Here is a 27782-nt window from a genome sequence, read left to right on the forward strand (position 1 = left end):
CCTTCTGTGCAGAGTAGAATGGCTGCTGGAACACATCAGCTCCGCTTGCCTGCAGAATCATGCCTCTTAGGTTGCTGCTTTTGTCTCTGCTGCTGCTGCTGCATTTCGCTGTCCGCCAGCATGCCAGGGGACCGCTAGATGCAGGGAGAATCTCCATCTCGCTCTCTTTTTTTTTTAAATAAGCCGCCTGGCGTCCTCAGCCCGACTTACAGTTTACCCCGCAAGTACCTACTTCCTTGCATGACCTCCACGGCCGCGTCATCAGGGGGCTCTTGGGCTCGCTTCCGCACATGCGCCGGCCGGAAAACCCAACACCCTGCACCCTCCCCACTGCCTGAAACGGACTGGCCGGGCCCGGCCCATCTTCATTCGGATTCTTCACTCTTCATGCCGAACTGAAGGTTCTCTGTCAGGGACAGGAAACCAACGGATGCGAGGGAGAGGTACCACCCTTTTATCTGTAGGTTTCCTGTCCCTGAAGGTCAGATCGGTGCTGTCATGGGGGAAATACCATTACCAGTAAAACTTTTTTTTTTTCTTTAATAGAGCTGTGCGAGGACTTTTTTTTTTTTTTTGGGGGGGGGGGGGGGGGTTGTTGGCAACCTGCCACTTATATTGGTACATATGTTTTGGTCATTGTTTTATTGTAATTTTTGGAGGCTGTGCAGCAACCGGAAAACGTTAACTTTATTTTTTAAATAGCATTCACGGGTAAATAATTTTAGATTGTGATTAATGGGACCTTAGAGCATGTCTGAGGTAGCACTTTTTTTTTGTCCTATATCGAGTGTTATTTTTTTGGGGACTTCAACCTGCAATTGTTTGAAATAGAGAATTCAAAACTTCAGTATTGAAGTATGTACTAAAATTATGACCTCCTAGGAATCTCTGACACAAAATGGGCTACTTAGGGGCACAAACATGGCCTCTGACTGCTGTTACCGTCCATGGGCAGCTCAAAATCATGATGCAATGAAAGGGAGGCAATGGGCTCCAGAAATTATGCTCCACCAGTGTCCCAACAATGTTGGACATTTAAGTGGTTAAACAGCAGGGATCTGAGGTGGCTATCTTTGATCACGGCTGTTGGAGGCAGGTGCGGGCTGTGTAACACAGACGGCACCTGCCCTGTATGGAGCATACCCAACACTTGATGTACAAGTAGAGAAGGGGGGTGCGTTTCCCCTGATGATGTTTATCCTACAGACATATATCCAGTCCGTGGACCCAGTTAGATTTTTTTTATGCTTTTTTTAGGAATAATTTCAGAATTAAAAAGGAGTGGTCCAGATGTGGAGCTCTACACAATGGGACCAACAATACATACCGTACGTCGGGCTTCTCCTGGTATTCCAAGCACTCGTGTAACAGGTGCCAGCGGGCGACGTTTGGGAGGAGGCATGCTATTCTGAGAGCTAAAAGACACAGACAACAGGCTGCAATATGGAAATTATACACCGGATTCCTTACATCGTCAATATACAAACCTTATTTCCATTAATTCTCAGTTTTACAGAGCAAAGACTTGTAGATATGGGTGTAATAAACCAGTGACACAATAACTCACAGCTGGCATACTGTTTAAAGGGAGCTGACCCCCTTACCTTTCCATATGCCATGAAGGACACAGACTCGTGTAATACCACATGGCCTCTACATTGCCCAACAAAGTTATTCTTATTGATTTAAAGGGTATATCTGGGACTCCCCAAAAAAAACGTATCCAAGCACCAACCAGCAGGTAATTGCAACTTACCTGCCTGTTGTACACGTCGCCATGCTTCCCCGGCCCAGAGCGCTCACAGACGTTTCCAGCCAGGGATTCAGCTGCCTGTGCTGTCATGATGAGGCAGGATTTATGAGGTTATTCTGACTGACATCTGGCTCCCCCAGTTAGGCGGTGGGGATCCAGCTGTCTATCAGAATAACCTTGGAAGTTCTGGCCAGTCTAGAGAACGGAGAGGAAAAGAAGCCTCCGCTCTGTAGACATAACGTCAGTAGAGGCTTCTAAAACGCCACCAGGTACATTTTGTGTGTTTTGTAAAGTCCTGGATATACCCCTTAAAGGAGATTGATTGTACTATATTGATAAGGATAGGTGAACAATATCAGACCAATCAGACCACCAGCATTGGCCCGAGGGAAACTGTACAGCACCCAGTTATTTTACGTCAGCCACATGTCCGCTGCGGTGCGCAGTACAGCTCTATACTCCAGTTAGAGGATCAGTGGTGGTGTCCCAGGTGACAGTCCCCCAATATTCTGATATTGAGGACCAATCTCACAGATAGGCAGTCAATAGTGGAAAACCCTTTTAAAAGGAAAGTGTAAACCTATTACTCATTGACCACGGTCACAGTGCAATGCCACAAGAAAAACACAGTTTACAAGACAACAGGATTCAGGACTTACGTGTCCGGCTCTGCTTCACGGGTCTCGTCAAATATAGTGAACGGCACAGCAGAAGGCTGACCCGAAGGAGAGTCTGAAAGAGGATCGAGATGACATATTCAACACCAAAACTAGCTGCCGTGTTACGAATAAAAAAAACTGCATGAAGGATTAACACGTTTAAAAAGGTGTCACCCCCCCACAACTCCATTTAAACTATTTTAAGTCATATAAGTGATGTTGGCCCTATAAAATTCACCTGCAGTATAGATTTGACTACTTTAGTTTATAAAAAAAAAAAAAAAAATTGTTAAAAGAAGCAATCCCCAAAGTTTTATCCGCTTACTATATTGCTCTCAATAAACAGCACTGTACTTACAATTGCTCACTTACTTTTCTATCCAGTTAATTCTTCTCTTTTCTCTGCTCTATGTAGAAACAGGAAGTCTCTGCAAAAATCATTCCCCTTTTCACCTCCTGACTCAGCCTCTCCCCCTTCCCCTGCCAGGGAGTTTTGCAGTGACTCAGGAGTCATGCAGAGAAAATTGACCTCCTGTTTCTACATAGAGCTTAGAAGGATTAAGATAGTCAGTTCATAATCACGCAATGTCAGACCTAATGGAAAAGATGAATTATTTGGGTAGAAAGGCAAAATGAGCAATTGTAAGTACATAGTGCTATATAATATGATGGCTCTAATAGGTTACTTGGATAACAATTTTGATAATGGTGCTTTTTAAGTTCGTTAATTAGGGGGTCTTCGGTACACTCTTAGTGTGACAAAGACTCTCAGTCTACTGTTCCACCCCCTCAATCAGTATCCCCCAAACTAATCCTTAGATTAACAGCGCTGACCGAATTAAATCCCCAATCCTGCACATCTGCACCGACACCGCAGGAGCCAAGAGTACACAGTGAGGGTGCTCTCATCCCTTTCCCCTGTTGGCCTGCTACTGTATGCAGTGAGTGAGTGTCACAGAGAGAGGGAAGAGCGCGCACACGCACAGACACTGTGCTCTTCACTCCTACAGTGTTAGTGTGGATGAGAGGAGATGACGGATTTAACTCAGACAGTGCTCACAGTGCAAATGAGCGCCATCAATCAAGAAAGGGGGTGGTGTGGAGAATGCTAATTGACGGGGCGGAATGAAGCACTGAACCCTTGACAACGTCTAGGGTGCACGAAGACCCCTCATTTACATAAGAAATTGTGGTTTTTCTAAATAATTAAAGAAGTGAACTTTATGTTGCAGGGAGGAGTTTTATAGGGGCCAAGTCCCCTAAAGGAGTCTATAAGTAGTTGAAATGACAATTTGGGCGGGGTGAAAGACTCCCCTTTTCAATAAGTCAGGCACAGACTACAATAAACGTATGATATTTAGTTTATTTAAAAGGGGTTGTTCAGCAGGACAAAAACATGGCTGCTTCCTGCAAAAACTTCAGTGTCAATACCAGGCAGAACACATGAATTGGTGTTTTTTGTTTGTTTTTTTGGAAAAGAGCAGCCATGTTTTTCAAATCCTGGACAAAACCATTATTTAAGTAAGGCGTAGACAGGTTTATTTTGGGGGGTGTGACCACACACCAAGCAGTAATTCCCAATTCATGTCTTGACCGTAAGGCAGGAAAATAGGGATTTTTGTGTACTCACCGTAAAATCCTTTTCTCCGAGCCAATCACTGGGGGACACAGGCAGTGGGGTGTTATGCTGCTTGCCACTAGGAGGACACTAAGTAACCACAGAAAAAAAAGTTAACTCCTCCCCTGCAGGATACACCCTCTCGCTGGTTGGGAATTCCCCAGTTCGGTGAAAAAAACAGTAGGAGCATTAAACGAATGACAATCATAACTGTCAAAACCTAAAAATGCTACAGTGAGCCAATAGGCCAAACAGGGTGGGTGCTGTGTCCCCCAATGATTGGCTCGGAGAAAAGGATTTTACGGTGAGTACACAAAAATCCCTATTTCTCCTACGCCTCATTGGGGGACAGACAGTGGGACATCCTAAAGCAGTCCCTGTGTGGGGAGCATATAACTGATGATATCCCATGTACCACTGTGGTACTGCCGATTGCAGGATGCGTCTACCAAGAGCTGCGTCTGCCAAGAGCTGCATCTGCAGAGACCAGAGCATGAGTTTGGTAATGTTTTGTAAAGGTATGCAGGCTGGACGAAGTCGCAGCCTTGTAGACAGGCCTGAGAATGAATTTGGTAATGTTTTGTAAAGGTATGCAGCGTTGAATACCTGTTCTGCCGACGCCTGGTGCCGAATGGCCCAAGAGGCGCCCACTGAGCGGATAGAATGCGCCTGAATCCATCCTGGGATAGGCGTGTCCCGGACACGGTAGGATTTCTCAATAGCCAAGCAAATCCACCTGGCTAGCGTGGTTTTTTAAGCGGCTAGACCCTTCCTATGCCCCTGTGGAAGTACGAACAGGACATCTGTCTTTGGAAGGGAGCCGTCCACGAGATGTACCGTCTCAGAGCCCTGACCACATCGAGGGTGTGGAAGGCCCTCTCAATGCAATGGACTGGAGCCGGACAGAAGGAAGGCCAAACAATTTTTTCATTGAAATGAAAAGACGACCCGACTTTGGGCAGGAAAGACTGGGACGTCCTGAGAGCTGCCTCGTCCTGAAGATTCAGGAACGGAGGATGGCAGGACAGGGCTGCCAATTCAGAATATTGTGTAATTGACGTAATTGCCGCTAGAAAGACCAACTTCCAAGAGAGAATAGCTAGTGGTACGTCCTGCAGTGGTTCAAAAAGAGCCTCCTGTAAGGCTCCGAGAACCAAGTTAAAGTCCCATGATTCCAATGGCCCTTAAAATATAGAGGTGCCATCTGGGAGACTCTCTGAATGAATGTCTTCATCTGAAGTCCCGTAGCAATTTTGCATTGGAATAGCACTGACAAGGCTGAAATCTGGCCCTTGAGCGAGTGAACACCAGTGGGGATCGACCATGGTCCTTGCACCACAAAAAAGAAGGTTCTCCAGGTGCGGTGATAAGTGCGCATGGACACGGGATTCCCAACATTAATCATTGTGGAGATCACATCGGAAGAAAAAAAAAAAAAAAAAAAAAAAAAGACAGCCTGTGCTAAAAACCAGGATTCAACGGCCACGCCGTCAAAGACAGGGCCCCCGAAGTTCTAGTGGTAAATCGGGCCCTGTGAGAGTAGATCCATGCGATCTGGAAGTCGCCAGGGAACGCCGGCGACTAGTTGTACTAGTTCTGCATACCATGGCCGGGTGCGACAAGGATCACTGGTATTCCCTCTGCTCCAATTTTCTTCATGACCCTCGGGAGCAAGAAAAGAATGCACAGAAGCCGGAACCGGTGCCACGGCAGAACTAGGGTGTCCGCTCGGATGGCGCATGGATCGCGTGATCGGGTAATGAATCGAGGAACCCTGTTTAGTCTTTAGGCCCTATGATCCACATCCTGAGACCCCCAGTGATGGCAGATCTTCTGAAAAAAAAAACTTTCCGGATGAAGAGGCCACTCTCCTGAGGCAAGGCCTTAGCGACAGAGAAAAACCACCGCCCAATTGTCCACACCCGGGGTGTGGATTGCCAAGATGGGCGAAAAACGCCCGGGCAGCCCCTTGTTGGGGAAGAAACCTACTCTTCCCCCCCCGGAAGAGTCAGAAATGAGCTGGTCTAGTTTCTTGTCCAAACAGGCGACCAGTTTGATACGGCAGAGAAGTCTCTGGAGGTGGAATCTGCCCGCCAGTCGTGTAGCCATAGGGCTCTTCTGATGGAGACTGCATTAGCGGTTGCCTTAGCAGCGCAATTAGCGGCATCTAAAGAGGAGTCTACTGCAAAATGCCCTGCGGGAATTATCTGCTTGGCGACAATGGTTGTCTCCGGAGGATTGCTACCTTGGAAGGCAGTAATTAAGACTTCTGCCCAAGTGGCCATTGGCTTAGCCACTCAAGTCGCCAAGAAAGATGGGAAAAAAGCCGCTCCTGAAGCTGTAAAAACTGAACTGGCGAGGTAGCCAATTTGACAATCGGAGGGGTTTCTGACTGAAGATCCCTCAGAAACGGATCGAAGCGTTTTAGGAGCAAGGCTCAATACAGGAGGATCCACTGAGGGGGACTGTAACCAATCCTTCATTAGATCTGGAGTAAAGGGGTATTTAGCCTCGATAGGCTTTTGCCCTGTGAACCGCTTATGTGGTCGGTTCTACGTTTCTTCAACTCCGGTTGGCTGGCAAATACCCCGCGTACACGTTTAGTCTTCTTAAAGGAGATAACGTGTTCCGGAGCAGGAATATTCTTCTCGTCCAACATTAGAAACTTGTTGACTGACAGTCAGAGAATCAAGCGATTTATGGACATTTGGGGAATTCTGAGGGACAGACATGTCAGACTCGAATTCAGAGACATGTTCTCTGCGAACATTAGGAGAGGGAGAGCGAGACAGAACTCGCCGATGCTGAATCGCGAGCGTGACTAGGGGACGCGTCATGGGTCCGCTTTCTAGAGACCTGAGGATCCCTTGAACGAGCACGGCCCCTGCTGGCGGACGATTCCCGGCCGTCGCCAAAGTCCTCCTCGGGCGGTAAAGACACATTCTGACTAAAAGAGGATTCCCGGAGGAGTCTATAGCCTTGGTCAGTGACTCCACAGACCGTGACAAGGATGCAGCCCACTCAGGGGGACTAAACGCAGGGAGCGCCTTGCAGCGGATGGCGTTTTAGCACAAGCCGGGTCGCAATCCATGCATAGTGGATTAGTCTGGGTACTGGGTAAGGCAGTCTAGCAATAGGTACCAGCGGTAAAGAACGCAGTGCGTTTATTAGCCCCTTTTTTGCTTCCTTAGACCGAGACATAGTGCCCGTGAAAGGGTTACAAGTGGAGCCTGAGCTGCAGCGAATGTGCAGCGAAGGAGTTAAGCTTTTCTCTGAGAGCAGATGCAGCTTACCCGCGGTCCTGACGCTGTTCCCCCCGGGAGGAATAATGATGGTCCTGTAGCGTCACAAGGTGTTGTCCATCCCCGCAGCCGTCACAGAGCCCGAGGAGCAGAGAAGGGGTTAAGGACATGCGCGCCCCCCCCCCCCCCCCCCCGAGACTAGCATGGCGCCTCTCGTACAGAGCGAGAGGCGCCAAAGACGTGGGTGGCGGCGCTATGTAAATTGTGGCCTAGTGGGCCGAAAAGCCAGGGACTAAATTTTTGGGCCTACCCGCTAGTGCCAGGTAACATAGTTTTGAAGACTGAAGGAAGACCTTATGTCCATCTAGTTCAGCCTATTTTTAGTGCAGCTGTTCTGCATTGTTGATCTAGGGGAAGGCAAAAAGCCCACAGAGTAGAAGCCAATTTTCTCCATAGGGAAAAAATTTCCTTCCACTAAGCTGGGTCAACCATCTACCTATAATATTATGTTATTCGTAACCTTCTACACGGTTACAAGAAAAGCATCCATTCTTTTCTTAAATTCATTCAGTGAGTTGGCCATCACCACTTCTTCAGGAAGAGAAGTCCAGAGCCTCACTGCTCTTACCGTGAAGAACCCTCTTCTATGCTGGTGCAGAAATTGTCTTTCCTCCAAATGAAGAGAATGCCCCCTTGTTCTTGTCACAGTCCTTGGTACAAACAGTTCATTGGAGAGATCTCTGTATTGCCCTCTGATATACTTGTACATATATATTAGGTCTCCCCTAAGCCTTCTCTTTTCTAGAGTAAATAGACCTAATTTTGATAACCTTTCTGGGTATTGTAGTGAACCAACTCCATTTATCATTTTAGTAGCCCGCCTTTGAACCCTTTCAAGTTCAGTAATGTCTTTCTTGAGCACCGGCGTCCAAAACTGCACACAATACTCCAAGTGTGGTCTGACGAGTGATTTGTACAGAGGGAGAATTATGTTTTCATCTCGTGTCCCCAGACCTCTTCTAATGCATCCCATGACCCTATTTGCTTTGGTTTAGTAAGTAATTGTAGCATCTGTTTCTCCTTCCCATGTGCATAACCTTACACTTATCTGTGTTAAACCTCATTTGCCATTTTTCAGCCCAATTCTCCAATTTACTCAAATCTGTCTGTAGTTGCAAACTGTCCTCCTTTGTGTTAACTACCTTACATAGTTTTGTATCATCTGCAAATACTGATATTTTACTGTGTAAGCCATCCACTAGATCAATAATAAATATATTAAATAGTAGGGGGCCCAATACAGAGCCCTGTGGTACCCCACTAGCAACCCTGGCCCAATCTGAGTATGCACCATTAATAACCACTCTTTGCTTTCTATCACTAAGCCAGCTACCTACCCATCTACACACATTTTCCCCCAGCCCAAGCTTTCTCATCTTACTTACCAATCTTTTATGTGGGACAGTGTCAGATGCTTTAGAGAAGTCGAGGTAAATGACATCCAATGATTCTCCTTGGTCCATTTGAGAGCTTACATCCTCAGAGAAGCTGATCAGGTTAGTTTGACAGGAGCGATCCTTCATAAATCCATGTTGATATGGAGTTAAACATTTATTAACATTGAGATATTCCATAATGGTATCCCTTAGAAACCCTTCAAAAATTTTACCCACAACAGACGTTAAGCTTACCGGCCTATAGTCTCCAGGTTCCCTTTTACACCCCTTTTTGAATATTGGTACCACATTTGCTTGCCGCCAATCAAAAGGAACAGACCCCTGTGAAGGGGGGAACGGGGGGCTGCGACGGGGCGACGGTGTGCCGCCGCTGAGACTCGATCAGCGCTTCTCCCAGGGACCAGGACCCGACCAGGTACCTCCAATCCGGTGCTCGCTCCGTCTGCGCTGTCTAGTAGCCTGCAGGTTTCATCCCATCTCAGATCCTGTGGTAAAAAAGCTCCCGGGTGATGTAGCAGAGCCGGAGAAGTTGTTACATGGGTATTGCTCAATCAGTCCACCCTATGGGCAGGGGCACAGAGAGCTATGGGGCAGATTCAGGGCATCCGAAAGCGCTGGTTAAATCTTCTCTGTGCGTTCGCCCTCGTATCCGTGAGGGGTACCGGGACCGTAAAGGAACCAATTGCCAGAAGAATCAGCCCCAGTCGTCGCAGGAAAGTGTACGGGGAGGTATACTCCACGTGCTTGCCTGTTGTTGGTTCAGGGGAGAGAGGGCCGTAGAAAGGAACTGTCGCCCCCTTCACTCTGTTAATTAAAAAAAATAAAAAATTTACAGAAAATTCAAAAATAAAAACGGTGGGGTCAGAAGCCAGACCCAAGCGCCTCCTACAGACACTAAGGAAGAACTGGGGAATTCCCAGCCAGTGAGAGGGTGTATACTGCAGGGGAGGCGTTAACTTTCTGTGTTTACTTGGTGTCCTCCTAGTGGCAAGCAGCATAACACCCACTGTCTGTGTCCCCCAATGAGGCGTAGGAGAAAACAAACACCTGTATGTCGTGTAGGCAACGATTACACTCATGTAAAATCACTGCGTGGATCTTTTCACAGTAAAATAACTATAAAGGTGTTTTCCAATCAATTAGCTTAATGTTAGTAACACTAATTGATGGCATAATTAAAAGGGATGTCTGGGACGATTTACTTTAGAAGAAATGTATATAACATTTTGTCTACCAATCTGGAAAGATGCTTCATCTATCAGCTATCACTCCAGTATCGGTCACTGACTTCGATATGAACCCGTAATATACAGAATACATTTTTTTTTTTTTTTTTTTTTTTTTTATGATAAATTTACAGTGAGGAGCAATGATGACAAGAAAAGAAGCTGCACTCAGGACTCTATTCCAGAGTCGACATTCTCTGCCGGATCAGCAGCCATAACCTCACAACCACCAGTCGCCTGTCCGCTGATTTGCTGCAGGATCCCGAAACTGGTGATCAGGGTATGAATCACTTCCAATGTAGGAGTATCACTTCTTTTATCAGCACGTCACTTTTAAAAATAAAACTGGAAAACCCCTTTAAGAAGCTTTTCACTCACCACCAGAGGCTAGTCTGTTCTGAGCCACCATCAGGATCTCATCGCTTTAAAACAAAATAATTAAATTCACAACAACAGTGATAATAAACAGGGACATTACACGACATTAAAGCATATAAACATATGGTGGATGTAAATTTAAAGGGACGTGTATGACAGACAGGTGCAAGATGCTCAGCAATTTTTAGTGCTTCTAGACAAATAAACAGAGAGCGATGCCTGTGTGTCCATGTCGCCATTCCTTTGCAGAGATAGATGCATGGGCCTTAGTTGACATGCCACAGCAGTTCCAGGTGGGAAAATCCCTTTAATATATCGCAAGGTAATGGCATTTGCTAAGTAAGGCTGACTTATTCTAGCCTTCCATAATGACATTAAAGCTTATTACACCTGCCTCAGTAATGGAGCCTCAGTAATGGTACGCTGCACAGATGCAGCTTCAACCTCAGTGCTTCCAGGAGCCATGGCCACCTCTTTATCATCACAATATATTTTGAAGGACTGTCCAGAGGGCACATCCTGCAAGGAAAAAAGACAATCTACAATCAAAAAATAGTCTCCTAAAATGCAACCAATGTGATAGGCAGCAGGCTGTAAGGTTTACTCAAAAAGGTTAGCTCTATTGCCATTAAATCATGCATGTGAAAAACAACTTTCTCTATCGCGTCATTGGGGAACACAGGAACCATGGGTGTATGCTGCTGCCACTAGGAGGTTGACACTATGCAGAAAAAAAGTTAGCTCCTCCTCCGCAGTGTACACCCCACGACAGGAAGTAGGATGTTCAGTTTAGCTTAGTGTCAGTAGAAGGTGGACACGGGTCTTTCACTAGACCCTTATCTACCTCAATGTGCGTTGTTTCTTTTCAGGTTTTCCGGAGGGATAAAGTGTGAATGGTCACTACTGTACTCCCACACAGAGACTGAGTACGGCATGTACTGCCACCCCGTATCCTCATATGTCTGGACGGCAGGACCCCATCCCCTTGCAAAGAAGCGTGCTTAGGTGTTCCAGACCCGGTCCTGGCCCACCGTTTCCCACCTACTTGCCCACCAGAGCCTGTTAGTTGGATGAGACATGACGTCCGGCAACCGTCAGGACGACTTCAATATGAAGATAAGTAAAGAAGAGGAGACCCCTTGTCAGGTGTAGACGGTCACTGGTAATCTAGGCCCCGGCTTATATTGGGGCCTAGTCCTCCCTTCCCCTGGCCGCTCTCCTGCCGCACTTGTGGGTAGCTCACTTCCCGGCTGAGGCCGGCGGATCATGCACACTCCTTTCACCGGGCGCTGTGCGCTTCAGGCTTTCCTCAGTTAGTGCCTTCCCTCAGAATAGGCGACGGTGGGCAGCAGCCCGCTATCCTCAGCGCGGTGCCCCCACCCCACCGTTTTTCCCCCACACCCGTCTTTCTGATAGGATCCGGACTATAGCTCCAGCGTTTTCTGGGCCTCCGCACCACCCCCGCTCCGTCGGCGGTTTCCAGGGACTAATCTAGGCCCAGTCTTCATTTGCGGCCTAGTCCTCGGTAGCTCCGCCCCGCCGTCTTCCCTGTATACGGGCGGGCTTTTTTCCCGCCCGTCTACCCTCACTTCCCCGGCGCAAGCTCCACACTCTACCCGGCCTCACATGCGGCACAGAGATAGTAGCCATCACCGCCATCTTCCTACACCCAGAGCTGACGTTTAGCTCGGTCCCCTTGCGGGCTGTGCACAGCGGTGTTTTTCACAGCGCGCCCATTCTATTGCGGCAAGAAGCGTCTTCCTCGGACCTCGGCATCCCCCAGCGGTCACATTCTCCCAGCGTGGGACCCGGTTAGTGCCTTCACCAGGCAGGACCAGCTCTTTCCTGCCTATCTCCGCTCAGCCTAATCAGGTACGATGCAGAGTATATGCCCCTCATAGTAAAACTAAGCAGGGCCACACTTTCCGCAGGTCCAGTGAAGGAGCAGAGAATCCATTTTTGCTAGTGTGTCTCATGGATATGCGCTATAGTCGTACCGTACAATCGATCGTGGTATAGGGACAGACATTAGCGGAATAGCACCCTGCAGCCGTACAGTCCCTGACGTAATGGTTCTCTGGAGCCGTACAGTCACTAACGTAATGAGTTTTCTGGAGCCGTACGGTTTCTGACATAATGGTACTCTGGAGTCGTGCAGTCACAGACGCTACAGTACTCTAGAGTCATACAGTCACTGACGTAATAGTACTCTAGAGGCGTGTAATTCACTGGCGTAATAATAATCTGTTGTGCAGTCTCTAGTGCATCAGTATGTCTGGTGTCATAGCACACATAGCCATGTAGAGCCATGCTGCTGTCTTCTGTAATTGCCGCATGGCGTTTGTCTGGTAGAAGGTTCCACCCGCAATTGCAGGTGCGCCTTAATTTTCAGTAGAGCAAGACTCGACCATTGCCTCACACATAATGATGCTGGAGCCCTGGCATAGCAACTGCTTCCATATCTACTGCTCACAGGCACTTGCCCTTCCTTTTTTCTGCAGCCCACTCCGGACGCTGGCTTCACAGTGCCCTAAGCAGAATAATGAGCTGCTTCTATCTCTTAACGTCTGCAGCGTTTTGGGCCGGACTTCCAGCTGGATAGAAGTCCGTGTTATCTGGCAATTGTCGGCTGTGGCTCAGTGAATAAGGTAGCTGTCCACAACTCGCAGGTCCAGGGGTTGGAACCCTGGCGCACAACAGAGAGTAGAGATTAGTCTCTTTCTGATCCCAGACCTACTGTTCTACCGTCAAGAGAATTGACTGGTCAGAATCTGCTTTAATACAGACTTCATGGTACGGTTTTCTACACGTGAAGCAGTTATTCTACCTAAAGCCGTCAGGTATCCAGACCCAGACCGCAACACAAGAAGCAGTTATTCTGCCTAAGGTCGTCAGGTATTCAGGCCTAGACCGCACCGCAACACAGGAATGGCTGTCTCCTATACCCTTCTCCGGGTTTTCTCCACGCTGATTTGTTCACAGGATACTTCGAGCCGATGGCAACTGTGCTATATCCGCTATCCAGGCTTCAGACGCACCACCTACCAGGTACAGTGGTTGAAATGGCCGTATTACTGTGGAGACGTGTCGGGGGTTGAGTGGTTCAATGGTACTGGCGTTCTGTACCATATTCAGGTAAGTCAGACGCCCTCGTCTTCAGGTTCCTCGCGTCCTATTGCAGCAGTATTCTATCCCTTATCGAGCACTTGGATAGTCCTCTACCAGACAGGTTTAGTCAATACACGCCATCTTTCCGGTAACTCAAATGTACCCGAAGTCCATTGACTACACTGGCCCGGCTCTACTGTCCCATTGTCAGATGAGTCAGGAACGCCCTCTCTCACGTTCCTCAGGGTCCTTTGCAGTTTTTGCCTAGCTCCCATATAAATCACCACTCGAGGTGAGGTGCCGGCATTTATTACCTCTGGTGGGCTGCAGCTGCGATTTCAAGCCTCTATCATGTGAGTCTAAGACACCTTTCAGCTGCATATTTCATAGTCAATAACATCTGTGATTTGTTAACAGTTAAACGTAAAAGGCTACCATGTCCAAACAGAGTGGATCTCAGTAGCAACATAACTGTATACTCCACCTTCAGGTAGGTCAGACACTCGTGTCAGGTACGGATGGTCGAGGTTTACTGTGCATGATCTGGACCCCAAGTGTGAGTTGCTCCACAAGAGTTTTTGTCCCACCTTCTGATCAGTTTACAGTACCGTCCGCAGGCTATCTTTACTGCCCGGTGTGTTACGCCTATCATTAATGTTTGGCTAATAGTAGTTTATAGGTTCTAGTATGTCCTAAGGGCTTTCGAGCTACTACAATACCCAAGCTCCTTATTTGTCGGAACTTACCTATTCTTTCTTACAGACCTACCAGATAAAGCCTCCAGCAGCTCACAGATGTGACTTCTGACCGTGACTGGGGAAAGTATCCCACCTCAGACAGGAGTGGGATCTCACTCTGCGCAAGTATCGACCAGGGTAGAAAGCTGCTCCAGTCTTGGATCTAAGGATGAGTCTGGTGATAACATGTTTCTTATTTCAGCTAGAATTGTATTTTTTCACTGTGATCTTCGGGCGCGTGTTGTCTTAGACTTAGGCACGCTGATCTACACACTGCAATCCCCTCCCTACTCCAGAGGGTCCAGGATGGATTCTACCGTTTACATCGTCATAAGGATTGACCTTCCTTTCATCAGCCTAGTTGCCAACTTTCTTTGCAGTTGACATACTCCATGTTTTGCCGTGGACTTTCCTTGCTCGACTATTCATTTTTATAAATCCAGCTGGACTATTTTTTCCCATATTCACCCTCATCCCTGTATGTTGGGTTTATCTTCCTCTTGATCTCAGTCTGAAAAGTCATCCAGTAGTCTTCAGTCTACTGCTTAATCAAGAAATCAGTTGTCTCTTCATAGCCAACCTGTGCCTACATCGCAGCGATGAGATACAGGTTATCCCCAGGTTCCATTCAGTATGTTTTCAGTGTTCGGTTCTTTAGCAGGTTCTCAGAGCCTGCTCTCAGGTCTTGTCATATTCTCATGGAACGGACTTCAGCCGTTTCCAAACAAGGGGGTGCCTCGGTATATCTTTTTTTCTCCTGAGCGCTTCACAAATTAGACTACTTCTGCGACTACGAACCCTCCGGTTCCAAGTTCTCCACTACGGTCCTTCCTCGTCCAGACGTTGATCCCTCAGGGATACCAACGTCGAATTCACACAGTAGTTAGCAGGGTCAACCTTCAAAGCACCCGCCGCTATAGCGTGTCCTGCCTTAGCCCCCACTCATGTTGCAAAGTTCTATAGACGCGTGGCCTAGCTTGCTCAGAGCATTCTTTCTGGGGGCCGGTCGGAAGATTTGACCATCCTTACTGTCCAAAAATTTTTCTTGCCTGGTGACGTAGATGGGAACGATTAGGCGAAAAACTAAGGGTCCATTTGGCTTTCGGTTTCACGAGCGAAATTAGGCCCAAAGAGGTCTCTCACCAACTTTCCGTTCCTTCCGTGTGGCTCCAATAGGCCAAATTATTAAGGAGCTCACCGGAAGGACAAGCGCTCCCCTTCCTCAGGCTAAGCATTGTCATTCTTCAGTGCTTTTTCCTCAGCATGACGTTTGGGGATCTAGGATTCAGTACATCCTTGTTTTTTTGTGGAAGAAATTTTCTTCGTTCAACATTTAACTTCTGTGAATCGCATGATTTTTTTTCCTTGTTCCATGAAGCTTTTATCCAGGTCCCCTGATTTCTTCAGGGCTTTGGCAATGTCTGCTCTTGCAACGAACAGGTTCATTTTCCTTTTCAGTTGGTATCTTTCCCTTTCAGACTCTCAACCACGCCTGAGGTCTTACAGAGTCTGTAGCAGCTGTGGTGCACTTCCTGTGCATCAAGGGTCCACTCTCCGTCATTCTGAATTCCCTTTCTTTCGTCCGCCTCGGACTTTTCCTTCGTGATGCCCTCTCATCAGGCTACTTGGCCACAGCAACGGTACTTCTCAAGCTCAGGCTTGAAGTGTAGAGGTCCTCTGGCCTTCAGGTTAGAGTTCTGTTCGCGGAAACTGGTCGGCATTAGTAGGGTTGCTGGCTCAGGAAGGACTGCGTTCTTTTGAGTACGACGCACTGTGCCCGGGCACAGTGTGTGTCCTCTTGACGGTACTCTTTGGGCCTTCGTCTGGCACCTCTGCAGTGCGATGATATGTCCTCCACAGGTCTATAAGGTTTTCTTCAGAGCCCATGCCTAGCTTCGGCAAGTGTCGATCGGGGTAAAAAAGACCTTGCAGGTGACGAGGGTGACTTCCTCGTCCTGATGGAGTTATTTGCTGTTCCCTCCCCTTGAGGACTGCTTTGGGACGTCCCATGGTTCCTGTGTCCCCCAATGAAGTGATAGAGAAAACAGGATTTTTAGTTGCTTACTGTAAAATCTGTTTCTCTGAGCCTTCATGGGGGACACAGCACCCTCCCAAGTTGAACAGCTCAGTTTACTGTATAATATTGTTACAGTTTGGATTTGTGTTTGTGATTTTTATCTCGCTTACAGATTGCTTCTCCTACTGCTTTCTCACTAACTGAACATCCTACTTCCTGTCGGTGGGGTGTACACTGCGGAGGAGGAGGTATCTTTTTTTTCTGCATAGTGTCAGCCTCCTAGTGGCAGTAGCATACACCCATGGTTCCTGTGTCCCCCCAATGAAGGCTCAGAGAAACAGATTTTACGGTAAGCAACTAAAAATCCTGTTTTATACTCAGAATATCAGATTGTTGGGGGTCCAACAACTCATGTCAAAAAAGGCCAGGGGCCTCCACTGAGCAGCACATCCACATTCTGTAGCAGGCACAGCACCATACTGTTTGTTGTGCCTGTGCCTGGTACTACAGATCTCTACAGCTCTGTTCAAATCCAGCAAATGGGGCTGAGCTGTAATACTAGGGTAATTACTGCAGTGCGCAGGTGCCGGAAGAGGGCCTGCGCACTGCAGGACTCTGCTCTGACTTCAATGGCCAGAAATGAAGAGGACATCATCACTGCAAGATGGGAGGCGCCGGTCCGGACCGCGACTCCCTCCGGACCCGAAACGCCCCTGGGCGAGTATAATCTAACTTTTTTTTCCTTCTCTTTCAGGTAACATGGGGGGGGGGGGTCTTATCTACAGCATTACAGAATGATGTAGATAAGCCCCTGATGCCGGTGGCCGCAGCTGATGGGCAAAAAAAATTGATGACAGATTCCCTTTAACCCCTAACTGACATCTGACTTACCATCCCGTCCACGGTACCTGGGCCCCTATGACCAAGGATGGGATAGTACGTCTAAGCGATCAGCGGCACTCAGAAGGTAAGCGCCGCTGATGGCGGCCGGGTGTCAGCTGATTATCACAGCTGACAACCGGCACTATGTGTCAGGGGCGGTCACGGACTGCCCCTGGCACACTGCGATTAAACACGATCGCAGTGTACCAGGGGTTTAGGGAAGCATCGGCAGGGAGGGGCTCCCTCCGTGCTTCCCTGAGACCCCCGCAGCAGCGCTGCACATTGTGCTGCTGCGGGGGTCTCAGGGAAGCACGGAGGGAGCCCCTCCTTCCCTGCAGGTCCCCGGATCCAATATGGCGGCTGGGACCTTCGGGGGCCTGCAGGGAGCTGGCTTCACTGCCTGCAAAGCGCAGGCATGAGGAAGCCTTCTGCGCTGATCTGTCACAGCAATCTATGATGTGACAGATCAGCGATCTGTCACATGACAGTTAAGTCCCCCCTGGGGCAATGTAATAAAGTTAAACAAACAAAAAAAAAAAAGTGTAAAAATAATTTATAAAAAAATCGCTAATTAAAAAAAAATAAAAATATAGAAGTACACATTTAGTATCGCCGCGTCCGTAAGGACCCGCCCTATAAAACTGTCCCATTAGTTAACATTTAGCGAATCCCTTAAAAAATAAAAAACAAAAGCAAAAAATAAAAATAATTCTTTATTATCATACCGTCGAACAAAAAGTGCAATAACGCGCGATCAAAAAGACGGATATAAATAACCATGGTACCGCTGAAAACGTCATCTTGTCCCACAAAAACAAGCCGCCACACAGCGTCATCAGCGAAAAAATAAAAAAGTTATAGGTCGCAGAATAAAGCGATGCAAAAATTATTATTTTTTTATCTAAAATTGTTTTCATTGCATAAAAGCGCCAAAACACAAAAAAAAACGCATAAATGCGGTATCGCTGTAACCGTACCGACACGAAGAATAAAACAGTTTGATCAATTTTACCGCACGCAGAACGGTGTAAACGCAACCCCCAAAAGAAATTCTTGAAATGCTGGTTTTTGTTCATTCTGCGTCCCAAAAATCGGAATAAAAAGCGATCAAAAAAAAATGTCACGTGCCCAAAAATGGTACCAATAAAAATATCAACTCGTCCCGCAAAAAATAAGACCTCACATGACTCGGTGGGTCAAAAAACGGAAAAGTTATAGCTCTGAAAATGTGGTGATGCAAAAACTATTTTTACAATAAAAAGTGTCATTTAGTGTGTGACAGTTGCCAAACATAAAATCCCACCATAAATAGTAAATCAAACCCCCCTTTACCACCTCAGTTAGGGAAAAATAATAAAATTAAAACAAAGTATTTATTTCCATTTTCCCGTTAGGGCTAGGGTTAGAGTTGGAATTGGGGGTTTCCACTGTTTGGGCACATCAGGTGCTCTCCAAACGCAACATGGCGTCTGATCTCAACTCCAGCCAATTCTGCGTTGAAAAAGTCAAACGGTGCTCCTTCCCTTCCAAGCGCCCAAACAGTGTTTTACCCCCACATGTAGGGTATCAGCCTACTCAGGACAAATTGCAGAACAACTTTTGGGGTCCAATTTCTCCTGTTACCCTTAGGAAAATAAAAAATTGGGGGCAAAAATATCATTTTTGTGGAAAAAAAGATGATTTTTTTTTTTAACGCCCACTTGGGGGTTCAAAGCGCTCACCACATATCTAGGTAAGTTCCTTGGGGGGGGGGGGGGGGGTCTAGTTTCCAAAATGGGGGGAGTTTCAACAGTTTAGGCACATCAGAGGCTCTCCAAATGCAACATGACACCCACAGACCATTCCATCAAAGTCTGCATTCCAAAACGTCACTACTTCCCTTCCGAGCCCCGACGTGTGCCCATACAGTAGTTTTCTCCCACATATGAAGTATCAGCGTACTCAGGACAAATTGGACAACTTTTGGGGTCCAATGTCTCTTGTTACCCTTGGGAAAATAAAAAAATTGGGGACCAAAAGATCATGTTTGTGGAAAAAATATGATTTTTTTAATTTTCACGCCCGGGCGTTATAAACTTCTGTGAAGCTCTTGGGGGTTTCAAGTTCTCACCACACATCTAGATAAGTTCCTTGGGGGTTCTAGTTTCCAAAATGGTGTCATTTGTGGGGGGTTTCCACTGTTTTGGCACATCAGGGGCTCTCCAAACGTGACATGGCATCCGATCTGAATTCCAGCCATAAAAGTCAAATGACGCTGCTTCTCTTCCGAGCTCTGCCATGCGCCCAAATAGTGGTTTACCCCCACATGTGGGGTATCAGCGTACTCAGGACAAATTGCACAATAACTTTTAGGGTCCTGTTACCCTTGGGAAAATAAAAATTGGGGGTGAAAAGATCATTTTTGTGGAAAAAATATGATTTTTTAATTGTACAGCTGTATGTTATAAACTTCTGTGAAGCCCTTGTGGGTTCAAAGTTCTCACCACATATCTAGATAAGTTCCTTGGTGGGTCTAGTTTCCAAAATGGGGTTACTTGTGGGGGGTTTCCACTGTTTAGGTACATCAGGGGCTCTCCAAATGCGACATGGCGTCCAATCTGAATTTCAGACATTGAAAAAGTCAAACGGCGCTCCTTCCCTTCTCAGCTCTGCCATGCGCCAAAACAGTGGTTCCCCCCCACATATCAGGTATCAGCGTACTCAGGACAAATTGCACAATACTTTTGCTGTCCAATTTCTCCTGTTACCCTTGGTAAAATAAAAAAAATTGGACCTGAAGTAAATTTTTGTGAAAAAAAAGTAAAATATTCACTTTTTTTAAACATTCAAAAAATTCCTGTGAAGCACCTGAAGGGATAATAAACTTCTTGAATGTGGTTTTGAGCACCTTGCGGGGTGCAGTTTTTAGAATGGTGTCACTTTTGGGTATTTTCTATCATATAGACCCCTCAAAGTGACTTCAAATGTGATGTAGTCCGTAAAAATAAAATGGGGTTGCAAAAATGAAAAATCGCTGGTCAACTTTTAACCCTTCTAACTTCCTAACAAAAAAAATTTTGGTTCCAAAATTGTGCTGAAGTAAAGTAAACAAATGGGAAAGATGGATTTTTGGTTCTTACCGTAAAATCTTTCTTGGAGCCTTCATTGGGGGACACAGATTACCATGGGGTGCCTGCTGCTGCTGCTAGGAGGCTGACACTATGCAAAACAAGAAAATTAGCTCCTCCCCGGCAGTATACACCCACCGACAGGCATCGAGCACCTCAGTTGGTGAAAAAGCAGTAGGAGAAGCAACGAGAAAACTCTAAAAACATATGTACCAACCCAACAAGGGACTCGAAGACCCAACACGGTACAACTTAAACAGGGAGGGTGCTATGTCCCCCAATGAAGGCTCCAAGAAAAAGATTTTACGGTAAGAGCCAAAAATCCATCTTTCTTTATCGCCTTATTGGGGGACACAGATTACCATGGGACGTTCCAAAGCAGTCCCAAGGGTGGGAACAGCAAAAAGGAACGAAAGAATCGGAAAAGGCTTAGGTCGGCCGGTGAGCCACCGCCGCCTGCAGAACCTTGCTACCAACAACTGCATCAGACGAGGCCTGGGTATGAACCCAGTAGAACCTCGCAAAGGTGTGCAAGGACGACCAGGTTGCAGCCTTGCAAATTTGCATGGCCGAAGCCTGGTGACGAACAGCCCACGAAGCCGCCACAGCCCGGGTGGAGTGAGCTCTTACCCCCGGAGGGGGCCGTTTTTCCTGAAGTCGGTACGGTTATGATTGAGTCACCGCAGGAGGCAAAAACAGAAATGCAAGCTAAGTCCAGAAAACCAGAGAGGTTGGCAGCTATCAGATTGCATACCTCTGAACCTATCAACACAACTAGCAGTAGCCGTGGGGGGTTCCTACGATGCCCTAGACCCCTCGATCACAGCCAGAGGACTAGATAGCCTAAAGACAGAAAGGGAAATCTAAACTGCCCCAGAGCAGACCACAAAGCAAAAGGCAGCCCCCCACATATAATGACGGTGAAGCAAGAAGAAAGAACACAACACAGACAGAAAGATAGACTGAGCAAAGACGGGGCCCAAGCTAACTAGATAGGAAAGGACAGGAAGGCTGCTGTCTGCAATCCGTGAAAAACCCTATGAAAATAAGAGCCAACAGACTGACAGTGAAAAAGGCTCTGAAGACACTAGGCTTCAAAAAAACTGTGTCAGTACTCAGGAATATTCTGAAGACAGAGCAACCGGCAAAAGGAGATTCAGCTCACCCCAGCAGGGAATGGCAGAATCCAGAAAAGCAAGGCAAAAAACAAAACACAAATGCAAAAAGGCAAAGCAGAAAACTTATCTTTAGAGGAGCAGGAATCAGACTGGTAAACTAGAAGTCCACAGAGAAATCACCCGCAGGGCAGAAGGGCGTCGGCAGCCTTATATCCAGTCAGTGACTCCACTCAGCCAGTCATCATCATTAGGCTCAGGTGCCTGATAATCAGGCTCACTACCTTCACTCACCAGAATAGGGAGTTCACCAGACCTCAGTGACGAAGGGGAAAATGAACTCACAACACGGTACGCTTCCAGAATGGTAGAACGAATCCAACGAGCGATCGTGGATTTAGATGCCGGAAGTCCTTTCTGGCGACCTTCAGAGATGACCAGCAAGGAATCAGACTGACGAAAGGAAGAGGTCGTGGCGAGATAGACACGCAGGGCTCTAACTACGTCCAGTTTGTGGAGAGACTTCTCAAGCGGATGAGAGGGAGCCAGACAAAAAGATGGAAGAATGATATCCTCATTGATATGGAAAGAGGAAACCACCTTTGGAAGGAAAGAAGGAACGGGCCTGAGGACGACCTTATCCTGATGGAGAATCAGGTAAGGGGAACGACAGGACAAGGCCGCCAATTCAGAAACTCTTCTGATGGATGTAATGGCAATCAAAAAGGTGACCTTCCATGAGAGAAGGGACAAAGGAATGTCCTGGATAGGCTCGAATGGCGCCTTCTGGAGAGCGCTAAGAACGAGATTGAGATCCCACGGGTCTATCGGCGAATGATGAGGAGGAGCCACATGGGAGACCCCTTGGAGAAAGGTTTTGACCTGTGGTAAGGAAGCAAGCTCTCTTTGGAAAAGGACAGAAAGAGCGGAGACCTGGCCCTTGAGGGTACTGAGGGACAGACCCGCTTCTAAACCAGACTGGAGAAACCCAAGAATAGATGGGATGGAAAAGGACATTGGAAAGACTTTTTTATCATTGCACCAGCGGAAAAAAGCCTTCCAGTGCCTACGATAAATGCGGGAAGAGGCTGGTTTCCTGGCTCTGATCATAGTTTGAATCACCTGACTGGACAGACCTGATTCCTTCAGGATTGCGGCCTCAACGGCCATGCCGTCAAACTCAGAGATACTGAGAATTCTCGTGGTAAAGGGGGCCTTGCGAGAGAAGGTCTGGACGGTCTGGAAGCCTCCAGGGGACGTCCGCGAGCATGTTCACCAGTTCCGCGTACCAAGGCTGTCTTGGCCAATCTGTAGCGACAAGAATCACTGGTACGCCTTCCGATTTTATCTTTTTGACCACTCGTGGGATCAAGGCCAGAGGCGGGAACAGATAAGGAAGTTGAAACTGGGACCACGGAATCACCAGAGCGTCGCACGCGATGGCTAGAGGGTCCCTGGACCTGGCTACGAACTGCGGCACTTTGTGGTTCATCCGAGATGCCATGAGATCGACATCCGAGGTGCCCCAACGGTGGCATATCTGATCGAAGACTGTGGGGTGCAGGGACCATTCGCCGGACGCTAGGCCCTGACGACTCAGAAAGTCGGCTGCCCAATTTTCCACCCCTGGAATATGAACGGCGGAGATTGCCGGAACGTAACGTTCTGCCCAGCAGAATATCTTGGCCACTTCCGACATTACTTGCTTTCTGCGCGTGCCCCCCCCGATGGTTTATGTACGCCACGGCCGTGGCGTTGTCCGACTGAATACGGACCGGCTTGCCGGAGAGGAGAGGCTGCCAGTGAAGGGCCAGGAAGATTGCTCTGATCTCCAGAAGATTGATTGAGAGGTGAGTCTCCTGTGGGTTCCAGCATCCTTGGGCCGCTTTCTGGAACACGGCTCCCCATCCCAGAAGACTGGCATCAGTGGTGATGACTTGTCACCGAGGCGGAAGGAAGGACCTCCCTTGGAGAACTGACGCTGGCAGTAACCACCAAGTGAGAGATTGCCTCACTCAGAGAGAGCAGAATAGGACGGTCCAAGGACATCGTGGTCTTGTCCCAGGCTGAAAGCAGAGACAGCTGGAAGGGGCGAAGATGAAACTGCGCAAAGGGCACTGCTTCCATGGAAGCCACCATTTTGCACAGAACCTTCATGCAGGACCGAATGGGAATGGGAGATGGCCTCTTGAGAATTCTGATGCCCTTGGAAAGAGCCGCAATCTTTTCCCTCGGAAGAAACACTCGGGCTAGATCCTTGTCGAATTCCATGCCCAGGAAGGTCAGACGCTGAGTGGGGATCAGAATGGACTTCTCCCTGTTGACTAGCCAACTGAGGCGGCCGAGAGTGTCCAGAGTGATCTGAAGACTCTGGAGGCAGTCCTGACGAGACGAGCCCTTGATCAAAAGATCGTCCAGATAAGGAATGATGAGAATCCCTCTGGAGCGAAGGATGGCCATGACGGTCGCCATCACCTTCGTGAAAACACGGGGCGCTGAAGCTAGGCCGAAAGGAAGAGCCGTGAACTGATAGTGGTCTCCCTGAATCGCAAAACGAAGATACGTCTGATGTTGCACACAAACCGGAATGTGCAGATAGGCGTCCCGAATGTCCACAGAGCAGAGGAATTCCCAGGGCTCCATGGAGGCAATCACCGACCGAAGAGACTCCATTTTGAAATGAAGAATCTTCACGTGGCGATTGAGCAACTTGAGGTCCAGAATTGGACGAAGGGAGCCGTCTTTCTTCGGGACTACGAAGAGATTTGAGTAGAACCCGGAAAACAGTTCGTTTGAGGGAACGGGAACAATCACTCCGGCGGAAAGAAGGGAGGCAATGGCCTGGAGAAACCCCGGAGTCTGAGACCGCTGTCGCGGAGGCAGAGACCGGAAAAAACGTCTGTTCGGGGGGGAAGCAAATTCGATCTTGTAGCCGGATGCGACGATTTCTCTGACCCAAGCGTCGTCGACAACAGACAGCCAAGCATCCACGAAAAGGAAAGTCTGCCTCCCACCCTGGAAGAACTTCCAGGTGGGGGTGACCCGTCACTTGCAAGAAAACCTGCCGGAACTGGTGCCTGAAGGCCTGGAATATTGTCCTCTAAGATCTCCAGCGGGGAGCTGGTTTGTAGGATGGCTTTTTCTGTTCTCGCTCTCTAGTGGCAGATGAGCGATCCTGCTGGCCAGATCTGTCCGTGGACGAGAAGGGACGAAAGGGCCTAAACGGGCGAAAACCCCTTCTATTAAGGAAATGTCATGGGCGAGACTGGGGAAGAGAGGTGCTTTTACTACCAGTGGCATCGGCGATTAGCTGGTCCAGCTTGGCTCCAAAGAGCCTAGAACCGTTGAATGGCAGATTAGTAAGGGACTTTTTCGAAGTGGTATCCGCATTCCATGACTTTAGCCAAAGAACTCGGCGTATAGCTACTATGTTGCTATTTGCCCTGGCCACGCACCCGGCTGCATCCAAGGAGGCGGCCAAAAGGTATTTACCCGCATGGTTAATCTGATCTGCAAGATCTGCCAACTCGTCCTGAGGAGCTGTTGCCAATATGCCCCTGCGAAGGATTTTTGCCCAAGCAGATATGACTTTCGCTACCCAGGCTGATGCAAAAATAGGACAGAGAGAGGAGCCGGATGCCTCAAAAATTGACTTAGCCAGAGATTCAATCTGCCTGTCCGTAGGATCTTTAAGCGATGCCCCATCTGGTAGGGATAGCACCGTTTTGGAGGCTATCCGGGAAACCGGGGGATCCACCTCAGGAGCCTTGGCCCATTTTGTGAGCAGGTCTGCCTCAAAGGGGTACAGCACGTCTAAGTACTTGCGGCCTGAGAAACGTTGCTCAGGGTGCTCCCAGTGTTTGGCCAAGGTAGTATCGAAATCTTTGTGATTGGGAAAGGTCAGAGACGGAGGTCTTGCTCGTTTAAGGAGTACAGAGCATTCCTGAGGGGGAGCCTTGTCTTGCTTAATTTTAAGGGTTTGAAAAATAGCCGAAATGAGACTATCGACCATGTCCCGTGTTTTAGAAACATTGTCTGCTTCTGAACTCGATTCCGATTGAGAGTCATCGCCAGACCTGGAGTCGCCATCGGAGGAAGGAGAATGCAACCTGACAGGCTCAGAGGGACCCTGCGAGCTAGAGGACGAGGTAGACAGAGCCCACTTCCTAGAGCTACTGCTTTGTCTGTCTCTCGGAAGGTCGCGGTCAGGAGCGGATGACTCACCCTGAGAGGCGGTCGGCCGCAGGTGGCAGTAGACAGCTGTGGAAGTCGTTCCAAGACCTGGACCAGCGACTGGGAAACCTTAGTCAAGTCAGAGACCGACTGAGACATTACAATGGCCCATTCCGGGGGAGGCTTAGCGTCCTCAGCCCGGGACTCTGCGTGCTCATGGGATGCAGACATAGCGGAAGGACTGCAGGACGGGCAAAAGGGGGACAGGCGACCCGAAGCCCACTTCTTTTTACAGCACGCACAGGCGTAATGAGTAGCGGTGGGCCTGAAGCAGAGATCCCTTGAAGGATTGGGCATAAGTAAAAATGCGCTGAGAGACCGCAATAGGTCGTGAGAAAACTGCAGAGGGGAGCTAATTAGCGCCAGTGTAGAGCCTACCCAGATTCAGAGGAGCAGCCGAATGCTGAAGTGTCCCCCAAACAGCACAGGAAGAGAGATGAGGAGCCAGGAAAACACCCGACAAGGAAGGAAGGGCGGAGCCTTGCAGCTGTGCCGCGATTGGAGAAAAGCGGAGGAGGCTGGAGTAACAAAGTGAAAGGAGCCCTGTGATGGGTTAGAAAAGGGCGCGCAGGAAAGCGCGCTCAGAACAGAGGAGGAGCGCGCTGAGGCGCCCGAACGAAAACGAAAGTGAAACTAACACGGACTCCGGACGCCGCAGCCCCGCAATGCCTGAACCGATGAAACCACTCCGGGGGGGGGGGGGGGGGGGGGCGATATGAGCGCCGGTAGAATACTGAGCTGAGGGAGGACGGCTCCCCCTATGCTCACTGACCTGTCCCCTGGAAGGCTCACCGGAAGGTAGACGCGCGGCTGAGAGGTCGGCGCGCGGCATGCAGAGGAGAAGGGGCGGGAGATTCGAATCTGGGGATCTAGTTCTGCAGAGGTACGCTGGCTGGCAGGCAGGCTATGATGTGGGGCCTGGAGGGATCGTACAGGCACTTACCTGACGTCCCTGAAGAGGCTGTCACAGGGGCCCACGGTGAAAGCCACTGGAGAATATCCTCTATGCCCACATCTTGGAGAAGACGGCGTAGACCTCCTGCGACCGCCGTCTTCCTCTCAGCCCTGTCCAGAGAGAGGGGTGAGGAGGGAAATTGGCAAGGACCAGCCACCGATCCACAGCCCCTAGCACCGGAAGGTGATAGGGCCAAAGTCCTGCCTGCGGAACTGAGAGGTGCGATGTGGATGACACCACACTGCTCGCTCAGCCGCCTGATATGGGAAATCAGGGTGATAGCTACACCCTGTTTCCTGATGGAGAACCTGAAAAATAAAGCGAAAAGATTAAAGGTTCGACTGGAAACCTAAAAGAAAAAAGGGGATATTAATAAGAGCGGATCTGGGGAGATCCCGGTCCGCCTCCTACAGACACTAAGCACAAACTGAGGTGCTCGGTGCCTGTCGGTGGGTGTATACTGCCGGGGAGGAACTAATTTTCTTGTTTTGCATAGTGTCAGCCTCCTAGCAGCAGCAGCATACACCCCATGGTAATCTGTGTCCCCCAATAAGGCGATAAAGAAATGTTATTTATTAAGTTTTTTGTGTGCCATATCTCTGATTTAAGGGCATTTAAGGGCATAAAAATTCAAAGTTGGAAAATTGCGAAATTTTTGCCAAATTTCCGTTGTTTTCACAAATAAACGCAAGTTATCTGAATGAAATTTTACCACTAACATGAAGTACAATATGTCACGAGAAAACAATGTCAGAATCACCGGGATCTATGGAAGCGTTTCAGAGTTATTACCTCATAAAGGGACAGTGGTCAGAATTGTAAAAATTGGCCTGGTCATGAACGTGCAAACCACCCTTGGGGGTAAAAGGGGTTAATGAGAGTACAGGAGACAGCTGAGAGATAAGCTTGGTTATCACCAGCGTCCCATTGAGAATGATTTGTGCAGGAGTGTGCATACTTAGCCTCTGCACTAGTCTGGGCCATCAGGTATAGTTAGTGGGTCTAGCAGTAGGGAAGTTATTCCCTATTCTAGGTTAGGGGATAACTTACAACCTGTGGACAAACCCTTGAAATAGAAACCTCAAAAAGATATGTGGCACAGTCTGCAGAATATTTTTCATCAGGATTTTCCAGATTTGGTATAACTACTTCACATTTTTTCCCTGCAGCATGCACATATATATATATGCACATCAGGCCCAAACAGCTATAATCTGCCGCAGAGATTCATTTAACTGTAGTGCAGCGAAACATTGTCGCCCCCCCTTACAAAGGTGGCAAAACATTGCCCCCTC

General features: G+C 48.3%; 1 protein-coding gene across 1 annotated transcript in view; it reads right to left on the reverse strand.

The window, feature by feature from the left end:
• Window positions 1-27782, reverse strand: part of BUB1B (BUB1 mitotic checkpoint serine/threonine kinase B) — a 109337-nt gene that overhangs the window by 67517 nt on the left and 14038 nt on the right. Inside the window, exons 11-14 of the mRNA XM_073566745.1 lie at window positions 10728-10852; window positions 10334-10377; window positions 2413-2485; window positions 1328-1415 (exon numbers count right to left, since the gene is read on the reverse strand). Coding sequence (XP_073422846.1) covers window positions 1328-1415; window positions 2413-2485; window positions 10334-10377; window positions 10728-10852 — 330 coding nt within the window. The remainder of the gene's footprint in view (window positions 1-1327; window positions 1416-2412; window positions 2486-10333; window positions 10378-10727; window positions 10853-27782) is intronic.

The sequence above is a fragment of the Dendrobates tinctorius genome, unplaced genomic scaffold (genome assembly GCF_039654945.1).
Source record: "Dendrobates tinctorius isolate UK_male_01 unplaced genomic scaffold, ASM3965494v1 ptg000019l, whole genome shotgun sequence".
Classification (NCBI taxonomy): Eukaryota; Metazoa; Chordata; class Amphibia; order Anura; family Dendrobatidae; genus Dendrobates; species Dendrobates tinctorius.